At 53.4% G+C, this 10,219-nt stretch overlaps 1 protein-coding gene across 1 annotated transcript; it reads left to right on the top strand.

The window, feature by feature from the left end:
• Positions 1 to 5,699: 5,699 nt before the first annotated feature.
• Positions 5,700 to 9,990, top strand: LOC119097146 (RING finger protein 207-like). Its single transcript, XM_037220207.1, has 7 exons — positions 5,700 to 5,723; positions 6,151 to 6,251; positions 7,614 to 7,716; positions 8,205 to 8,297; positions 8,697 to 8,858; positions 9,707 to 9,880; positions 9,925 to 9,990. The coding sequence occupies exons 1-7, from the start codon at positions 5,700 to 5,702 to the stop codon at positions 9,988 to 9,990; spliced, it is 723 nt and encodes a 240-aa protein (XP_037076102.1).
• The last annotated feature ends 229 nt before the right edge of the window (positions 9,991 to 10,219 follow it).

Below are 10,219 nucleotides of genomic sequence, written 5' to 3'. Positions count from 1 at the left end.
AGTATCTCACTCTAACCCATCTGCAAAGATGACATCACATTTTACGGCATGCATTTGAAAAAAGCATGTGGTGTCAGACTAAAGTTACTCAACCCTTTTGAATTGTAAGAACTCCATACATTTACAGATGTGCTATAATTTCAAGAACTGTGCTTATTTTACAGCAACTTTCAGCTATTTTCACAAGCTTGCATATTTGTTATACAGCATTAAGATGATGTTTCAGCAGTGCATGAGGATGACATGTCACCTGGTGGATGTGGTACAGATCAGCAGAGATGGATGGATATGTACCCAGGTAGGTACATATCTCCTTATGTGGGTTGATAAGTTTCAGGGACAGAGCCGTGGACAGGACTCCAGTGATCGAACAATTGGTACAAAAAGCCCACGGGACCAGACGGAAACGTTGAAGTAGGTACAAGGAAAAGTTAAGTTTATGTTCGCGGGACAGCCATCCAAAAACGGATTGGACAGCTGTGAACCCAACAGCAGCTAAGTAACATAGGCCTGTATCAGACTTTCCACTTTCTTGCCACCGGAACAAGCTGGCTGCACAGCAAACACCAGCAAACGCGGCACCGTGCCCCCAGCAGGGACAGGACGGATTTTTATGATTGAGTACCCTGGGCACGCTCCAGCAAACGGTTTGGTTGCATATGCTGGAAAGCCGCCTGTGAGTTACGTCAAGTCTTCTTCTTGGACGGGCTTGTGTAGATATGAAAATGAGCAATGACGTCATCAATTCCGATATCGCACACCATACTGTCCACACATTTGTAGAAATCGCGCCACTGTGTGTCTCATTTGCGGCAGGATAGACCTTGCCAATGCCAAAGTATCAAGGACTAAATCTTGTGAGATATAATTTGCTGTTGTTCATATATCTAGAAACATTTTCCATATTTTTCGCGGCTGCATATTGCATCACTGCAGACTTTCTTTAACTGTGGCATTAAAAAGTGCAAACTGACAATTTCTTTCATTTTAGTATAGCATGTTTTGGTATAGAAAGAAAAGGTTACAAATATTTCATTGATTACGTATCTTTAAAAGGCAGTCGAGCTTTTCTCACTATCTGTTGAACAAATTGATATTTTAGGGGAGCTTGCGAACAAAATACTTATCGTCCGAAAAACTCATTGCTTTTCCAAAAGTGATGTTATTCCACCGAGTGGGAAACGCGTCTGCTGCGCTAGTATTGTATTTTCGGAAATTTTGTGTTTCCATGATTTTGCGGTTGTATTCTCTGGAATGCCTGGGAAAATTGGATAGTTGGGAACGATAAGAGACCAAGGGGAGTGAGGTAAGCTCTATGCGAATACTATAGACGTATATTGCACGTCCACTTGTTAGTGCATATGCTATTGCGCTACCGAAACCTGCACTGAGTTGTCTTAAGTTCGTGAACCCATACATCTACCCATGCAACATTTTTTTGCAGACATTTTAGACGTATGGACATTGGTGCTATTCTGGGTTCAAACAGCTGATATAGTAACATGCATGTTTTGACATAAGCAGCATTAAACATTGTGCTTGCTGCCCAGATTGAAAAAATACACTACGGCGTGAAGAACATGCCTATTACTGCAGCAACATGAAGGCAATAAATTCAGTGCATATTCACCATGAATACATGAACCCACAGTTTGGAGTGCTGTCACAACCAAATTCAGAGCTTAGACTGCTGATGTCTCTATTAACTGTAATAGCACATACTTTTCAGCAAACACACTCCGAAAATTTTTGTTTTCTGCAAGCTAATTTTCAAAATCCAGCACAACCTGGTCTGGCCTGAGATAGGCACTTGCTAACATGATGTTTAGCTCATCAATGTCCTGCTGGTATCCTCTGCAATGGATGAATTTCTTGGCAGACTTGCCCTCAACCTTTGTGCAACTCGTAAGTGGATTTGCCGTAATAATGGCTTTGTTCTGTTCATTAAAATTGGGTGTTCTGTGATCATTTCTTAAGGTCATGGTTATCATACATGGGATGTCACAAGTTTTAAGCATTTATCAGGATATGATGCATGTCAATATAGTAAGAGGCCACCAGATCAGGCTGTGCCAACATCCTATGGCTAATTTTGATGCTTTCCTTCATGCTTAGTTTCCATGTGCAGAAAGCTTTTTGGTAAAGGTAGGGCTTTTATATTTCTGAGCCATCACTCACATCCAGTGTGTTGCCTTCATTTCTGAGAGCTGCATGTGTTTAAGGCTTAGTGTTGGAAGATAGTCATTAACAGGAGTACATTCTCTTAACCAGAATTACAGATAGGGTTTCAGGATGATATTATGTTGTTAGCTGGAAAACCTGTAGCTTTCAAGGTTTTTTTAGTACTGGTAATCTGCCATCAGTGGCCTAGCAAGGGTCTTAGCACATTGCATGTATCTGTAACAGCAAACTGACATTGGGGATAACTGGAGTGGTAGGTATGACAATATAGTGAACAACAGTTGGACCTGTTGGAACCTCGGCCCATTGCTGTGACCTTAAAAGGAAGGCCAGCAGTATCAGTATTGTTCTCTATGGTCTTCTCTTTTATCAATATCTGCCCTTAATTTCCAGGCTAGAACTGAGCCGAAGAACTGATAAATTAATTGTCCTTATGTGGATGTAAAACTGATGCATGTTATAATGGTGCTCACTGATTCTATTCATATATAAAGAAATGGTAAACTTTACTTTTATGCATTTCTTCCCCACCACCATTGTCAACAAAATGACCTCTCACAAACCTGATCAATTTTAGAATCAATGGCCTTTAGAACCTCATCCAGTATCTAGGCTGGCAAAGGCAAGCACAGTTTGATGGGGAAGAGGATCAGTCATTTCACTGAAGCAGCTGTTAGGCTGGGGTGCTTACTTTTGTCTAAGTTGTAGAGTGCAAAGGCTTTCAAACTGTTAGTGAAAAATGTTTTTAATGTCTTTAATAATTGGGTGGGATGTTTGGTCTTCAGTAGAACTCACATGGTCTCTTTGCATGAACAATTGTTGCCATAGAACATTCAAATATGTTTCAATTTGAGCAGAGGCTAAAATTGGGATGAACATAAGGCTTATGAACAAGCTCAGATAGGATATACCTGCAGCTCTAAATAATTGCAGTAACTACCATTTTTCTTGGGTACAGTTAGGAGCACAAAATTGTTGTGTACCATTTAGCAGCAGGTGCCAGCTTTTGCAACACTTCTGATTTATTGAACCCTTAGTGCAGCAGATCAAGAGCATGCATGGCATCCATTGACCCACCTGTTTATGGTGTTTTTCATAATCATTCTCAGATCTTGGCAGGCAGAATACATGTGAATTTGACTTCAACTTTATGGTGTAAACAAGTGTACTTCATACCTGTTGTCATGTGGCCAATTTAATGTTGTCCAACCCTTAGTAACAACAGGGACACTTAAGTATGTTTGTCAGGGCCCAGAAATCATTATGTGTGGGCTTTTATTTGGTGTCAAGTGCAAGATGCATACAGCAAGATATATAGCCATGAAGAGCATGTGGTTCCAATGCAATGTGGCCAATATTCATCCATAATGGTATTTTTGAAATACTTTAATCACAGTGTTGATACACTTAGAATGAATTTTCTGATTTTGTTTGTTTGAAATGGATTGGCTTCATTATTTGCAGATGTTAGTCATAACATAGGCATTAAGCCTTGCTTTGTTTTTTTTTTGTATTTGCCTACCATCTGTGATTATGTGCCACAGATTGGCAATGATGCCTGGAGTGAACAGCCGTGATTTTCAGGCACACAGACACATAAGATATGCTGGTCTTTAGTGACAGGAAGGGTGATTCTGTAGGATTTTTGCTCTGAGAGCGATTTTGTGAGATGTATAATGTCCAAGTTTGAAGGTGCCTGCAGGCAGGATGTTTTGCCAGATATGGTATTCCTGCAATCTGATAATATGAGATGTTGCTACCACGACATCATTACACAGAAACATAAAGTCTTCTTATTTCGAGAAAGGCTCGCTCCGTGACCGGAGGCTGGTCTCGGGTATCGGCTCCGCTGCGCGAGAGACCTGCGCAGTTTGACGCAGGGGAGGGCCGATAATGGTGTTTGCATAACTGTGAGTGGATGCGTGCGGTCGGTCACGAGCGCTCGAAGACAAACCATGGATCGGTAGCTCTCTGAGCATTTTATCGATTTGCCATATCTCAGCAGCCAGAGAAGACGAAGGTCTGAAACTGATTGCCCTTACCGTGTATGGGCTGTGCTCCAAATATTGTGATCTGGCAAATAATATGCGTGAATGTTGGTCACCATGCGCTGAACCATGCACCTGTGTTGCTATCATGTCCCATTATCCCCCGATGTAGGGCACACGTGTTGTATTGGAGGCCGGTTTTGGAAAGCGTCACATTACAGCTTCCCGGTCTCTTACTGGGGCGCCTGTGGTCCGGGTGGTATTGAGGTTACCCCGCGATTTGTGTACGGAACATTTGCTTGCGCCATGCAGTCGGCTTCGCGAGTTGGTCTGTTCTTCTTGCCGAGATCTGACACCTGTCCCTGAAAACGTCCAGCAGCGGCTGAGTCGTGGACGTTGCTCGAGGGCGTGTGACAGGCTGCACAAACCGCCTCAATTTGCCACTGCCATCGCGTGGTCCCGGTTTACTCAAGATTATTGGTCTCATATCGTCGTGGAGTCAGTTTTAGCCAGTTTGCCAGGAGCCAGTTTGGAGAGGTTTTAGCTCGGTTGTGACATTTGTGGAACAGCTTTTTCACAATAAGCATACTTTACGTTTTCCATGTTGATTGCATGGAGCATGTTAAATGCGTTTTAGCTTGTAATGTCTCATGAATGTCACGCCCGGTCCAGCAGCTTGCATGCAGGCGTCTTTAAGGATGCACACCATAAGCTTTACAAAATCGTGCTTCTTTTCGCTGGGAGCTATGAAACTGCGATCAGTGCTTGTTAAGATATGAGCCTCCGAAATCGTGACGGCTGGGGCCGGTCTGGCACGTGCCGCTCAACTTGAGCACTGTATCGCCGTCCAAGCGAGCCTCGCTCGTCACGAGCACGCCCGCGGCCGTGCGCCCGTGTACGCTCGTGCCATTGGCCGGGGGTCCCACCGGCATTCGTGGAACACGTCGTGAAGCAGGTGACGTGATAAAGACGGCACCACTTTGGCATTCCTGAAGGGGGGGGGGGGGGCAGATTTCCTCGGCTGGTCGCAAAGCAGGTGCCTCCGGTAGTACATCCGGGGCTTAGGCAAACCAGGTGTTGGTGGTACGTGCTAGGGCGCTGAGCAGGTGGCGGCGGCGGACTCCGGGGCGGTGCTGCGTCACACCACTGTCCGTGGACCGCGGCTAAATCAACTAGCCCGAGGTGGCATCGTTGTGCGTCACCTGGCAACAGAAGTAGTTAAGCGGGCACTAACCCGCCGTGGCATGCGCTATACGAAATGGCGACTTGGTGGGCGGTGGAACCCGGCGCTCAGTCCACCGAACCACTGGAAACCTCTGGCTGGTCGGTGTGGTCGTATTCGTCGGACTCTCGCGAGCGTAACAGCGGCATCAAAACTAGCCCATCTCGGTGTTGACGCGGGGGTGTCTGCATTGTCGCGCAAGGTGTTGACAGATGGTGGCCCTGCCGCTAACCTGGCGTGTGTCGCAGCGGCGCGCTGTGTGACGTCACTGGTGCTGCCTATGGCCGGGCGGCATCCTGTCCTCCAGCATGGACGATCTGCTGCCGATCTCGGTGGACGAGCTGTGCCGTAACCCCGCTGCTCTGCCCGCTGTGTAACAGGTGAGAGGCGACGGCGATCCGCCACGCCGTCCGTGCCGGTGCCAGTGCCGGTCGGCCGGCGGCCCGACGCCGCCCACCCACGGCTGTGCTCTGATTACGAGCATGGCTTGTGGCAGCTGCCGTGGTCAGCAGCATTGCAGCCATGTGTGCCTGCTGGTTATCGACGGTCGCAGTGTGCCATGCCGATTTCTAAGAGGGCAACGGAAGGTGGTAGCAGTGGGTTATGTATGGGTCGCACCGCGAACATTTTCGTGGTGAGGTAGACATTTTGTGATGGAGGCACTGCGTCATGATCCGCGTTAAGGAGCGTAGAAGTCTTGAGCGGTCGCTGTGTGTGTGTCGCTGCGCAGCTGACTGCCCCGTCCGACACCATCGACAGGTGTACGACGAACCGTGCCTGCTGGTGTGTTTTCACTCGTTCTGCGCCAAGTGTTTGCGGGTGCGTGTGGTGGACGGACGGCTGAGCTGCACCATCTGCAGGTGAGTCCGGCCCCGGCCCCGGCCCCGGCCCCGGCCCCGGCCCCGGCCCCGGCCCGGCCCCGGCCCCGGCCCCGGCCCCGGCCCCGGCCCCGGCCCCGGCCCCGGCCCCGGCCCCGGCCCCGGCCCCGGCCCCGGCCCCGGCCAGCAGCCCTTATCCCGTCGTCGGCAGCCGAACCGCACGGCGTCGACCCTGCTGGGTGAATCACCGCCCGCAGTCCTTGTCCTCACCTGAGTCAACACTCAACCCTGCGGCCGGCGCCACCTGTGCTCAGTCGAAATACGACGAACGACGGAGTGACCAGCCGTGCCAGGACCCGCTGCCCGGGGCGTGGCCCGCTGCCCGGGTATTACCCGCTGCCTGGGGTATGACCCGTGCCTGGGGCATGACCCGCTGCCCGGGGCGTGACCCGGTGCCTAGGGTATGACCCGCTGCTGGGATGTGACCCGCTGCCGGGACGTGACCGCTGCCCGGGGCGTGACCCGCTCCTGTGGTGCGGCGTCTGGCCTGGTCTGACCCGCACGGGCTGGCTGCGGCTGTCGATCGGCCGCCCCGCCGCCTGGTCAGCCATCGCGGTCCGAGCGCGGCCGGGCCCCGCGCGGCGCCTGGTCAGCCAGCCCGCCGGTCCGAGCGGCGGCCGCCCCGCGCGGCCCGCCGGTCAGCAGCCCGCCTGTCGAGCGCGGCCGGGCACCCGCGCGGCCGCCTGGTCAGCCAGCCCGCCGGTCAGCGTCGGCCGGGCCCCGCGCGGCCGCTGGTCAGCCAGCCCGCCGGCCCGAGCGCGGCGGGCCTCGCGCGGGCCGCCTTTGACGCCGCGCTGCCGGCCCGACCTGCCGCAGTAACGACGACGGTGCTGAAGGACGGCAACAGCTTGCCGCCGGCTGACGTGCTGCTCCGCTTCTGGTCGAGTTCTCCACTGAGGCGCGCACGCCCTGCGCCAACTGCGAGACCACCGAGAATATCAGCATGTTCTTCTGCAACACCTGCGGTACGGCATCGCCGCTATTGTAATGCCAAGCTTGCTTTCGGCTCGTCGCTGATGAGATCAAAACCGGTTTTCAGCACGAACGAAAACGATTGCAGGGGCTGTGCAATAGGCGATCACGGCACGTTCGGTGACAAACGGATGGGTGGATTACTTTGGACGAGTTTGGGCCCGTTGGGCTAAGGCCCAAGTGATGTCGTTGAGTCCTTTTGAACTTTTTTGCATTTTTTGTTTTGCAAGACAAGTTAGCGGAAATAATGTGGGCGAGACTCGCCCTCAGATGGATGATAAACAGAAGATGGGGGGCTGGTTACACCTGTCTTGTATCCCATATGGAAGTGGCGGTCCCCAGCTGGCCCGGTGGTCATCGTGTACCGCCCAGTGGCGCGAGGAAGGTGCCGAGCTTGCTGCCGCCCTCCGCCGTGGCCGCCTCGCGCAGTCCACCCCGGCATGGCCGGCGGCTGGTCTTGCAAGCCACGGCCCGGGTACTGGTGGCGGCGCGGCGCGCGGTCAGCGCGCTCGTGGCCCGTGGTGGGGGCCAGCTGCGGCCGCTGCTGCAGCCACCGCTGAATGGCCGGGTGGAGCGGACCGATCTGTCAGTGATTGGTGCCGCTTATGGCGCCCCCCACCCAGACACACGCTATAGCCGGCGTTCAATAGGCCGTGGCGAAGTAATTTCCCGAATGTGCAAAAAAAAGTGCCGTTGCTGAATATGTCCTACAGTGCGCAGCTTCCTACCGACCTTCTCCAGCCCCTGCTCCCTCACTACCGTGCCTAGTTATTCGGCTAATATATATATATATATATATATATATATATAATATATATATATATATATACTATCTATATCTATCTCTATATCTATATCTATATAATATATATATATATATATATATATATATATATATATATATGCCCGGGGTAGCGGGCGGTGCCGTGCTCGGCTGACTGTCTCTGCCGCCCACCGCTCCAGGCCAGGCCGCTGTGTGAGCGCTGCAAGAACGAGACGCACCGCGCCAAGATGTTCTCCATGCACGAGGTTATGACGCTGTCGGAGCGAAGCTGCGCAAGGCCTGCAGCAGGTGAGCGGGCCGCACCCGGCCTCGAGGCTCGGCCCCGTCGCCAGCGACGCCGCCGTCGCCCCCAGAGAGCGCTGCCGTCCCGGCAACCGTAGCGCCCACGCGAATCTGTGCACGTGCAGTGGCGTTTTGGACCCAGTGGTCTCGTCGTCCGGTATGCCTCTGTGAATGCATAGTGACTGGTGCTATCGGGGCCGTCTGAACGCTACAAAGGCCGTCGTGCACCTGTTCCCCTCGTGCCGAGGCTGCGGCATGATTCACGGCCACACGGCCCTGTCCGCTGATCTCAAGGTCGCAACGGTGTACCGCTGCAGCAGCTGAGGCGTGCCGGTGTCTTGTATGTCGCCGGTCGTTGACGTCCGCGATGGTGGCGCCGTTGGCCGCAGTGTGCGGTGCACAACGAGCCCCACATCATGTTCAGCACGGACAAGAAGGAGCTGCTCTGCATCAACTGCTTCCGCGAGTACAGCGCCGAGTCCAAGCTGCACTGCGTCGACCTGGACACGGCCTACTCGGACAGCGTGCGCCGTCTGGAGCGGACCGTGGTGGTGGGTAGAGCGCGCCGCCCGGACCCGGGGACTGGGCCTGAGTCGGGGGCCACCCTGTCCCCTGAGCTGAACTGCGCGCTGCGGACCGAGGTCCGGGTGAGCTGATTGCAGACAAAGTCGCAAATGGGCATAGGGTCGTTTGTAGCATGAATGAGTACGTACGTTAACAAGTTGCTGTGCAGATGATGGATGGTGTCAACTCGGCTCTGCTGATCGGCTCAGCTCGCATGATGTACCGTCATGTTCCGTGGCCTCCCAGCTGACGTTTCAACGGCATTGATGAGCAGCGCCTTGAATAATGCTAACAAGCTGTCCGTGTCTGAAGGACGTAATCAATATTGTGGGGTGTACGGGGACAAGTGTCAGCGAGTTGTGTCTGTCAAGAGGGCACACGTGGGCTGCAGAACGCGATGAGGTACAAGCGCCATCCTGGGCCAGCCCGTGTGTTCGTGGCCTGAGTACCTGCGAGCTGCAGAACTCGGTACACGGTCCGACATCACCCGGTACGGGCGCGTGTGTGTCCGTGCCCAGAGTATCTGCAAGCTGCAGAACTCTGTATTGGGTCCGACACCACCTGCTGTGGGCGGGTGTGTGTTCGTGCCCAGAGTATCCGCGAGCTGCAGAACTTGTACAAGGTCCGAACACGGTCCGACAGCACCGGGTATGGGCGTGTGTGTGTCCGTACCCAGAGTATTCCCGAATTGTAGAACTCGGTGCGCGGGCCAACATCACCTGCTGTGGGCGGGTGTGCGTCCGTGCCCAGGGTATCCCCAAGCTACAGAGCTCGGTACACAGTCCGAACACGTTCCGGCATCACCCGGCAATGGGCGCGTGTGGTCCGTACCCAGAGTATCCGCGAGCTGCAGAACTCGGTGCGGGACGGCATCATCTTGTACCGGGCGCTGCTGGACGAGGTGCGCCACAACATGGAGGCCGAGAAGACGGCCGTCGCCACGTTCTGCCGCCAGCTGCACGAGACCGTCAGCCAGCTGCAGGAGCGGCTGCTGGCCGATGTCGAGGGGGTACGCGGCGGCCGGCGCGCCGCCCTCCGCCGCCGTCTCCTCAGCATGCCCCGCCGTGCGCCGGTGGCGAGCCAGACGAATGTGCCGGCGCCGTGCTGCTCTCGTGTTAGGCCTGTGTGGGAGCTTCGTGCGTGGCGCGGTGGAACGGCACCCAGGCTCTGGCCTCCCGTTGTTACGTTTGTCTTTGGAATCTTAGCTTGGTTCGCTTTCATGTGCCAACATGTTATCTTTGGCGCGGTTCAGTGTGTTCACGCGATTGACTGGTCTTTTGTCTGATGCCAACAGCGACCTGCATGAAGATGCCTGTGCACTGTGTAGTTGGCGTTTAGTAGGCCGAGT

Source organism: Pollicipes pollicipes, unplaced genomic scaffold (assembly GCF_011947565.3).
Source record: "Pollicipes pollicipes isolate AB1234 unplaced genomic scaffold, Ppol_2.1 Scaffold_4295;HRSCAF=5057_pilon_pilon_pilon, whole genome shotgun sequence".
NCBI classification, from domain to species: Eukaryota; Metazoa; Arthropoda; class Thecostraca; order Pollicipedomorpha; family Pollicipedidae; genus Pollicipes; species Pollicipes pollicipes.
This window is presented reverse-complemented; position numbering and strand designations above follow the sequence as displayed.

Coding starts and splice junctions, on each gene's coding strand:
- LOC119097146 (XM_037220207.1), top strand. CDS start 5,700: ATGGACGATCTGCTGCCGATCTCG. Junction 6,252..7,613: donor CTGAGCTGCACCATCTGCAG/GTGAGTCCGGCC, acceptor TGTACCGCCCAG/TGGCGCGAGGAAGGTGCCGA. Junction 9,881..9,924: donor TGCTGGCCGATGTCGAGGGG/GTACGCGGCGGC, acceptor CCGTCTCCTCAG/CATGCCCCGCCGTGCGCCGG.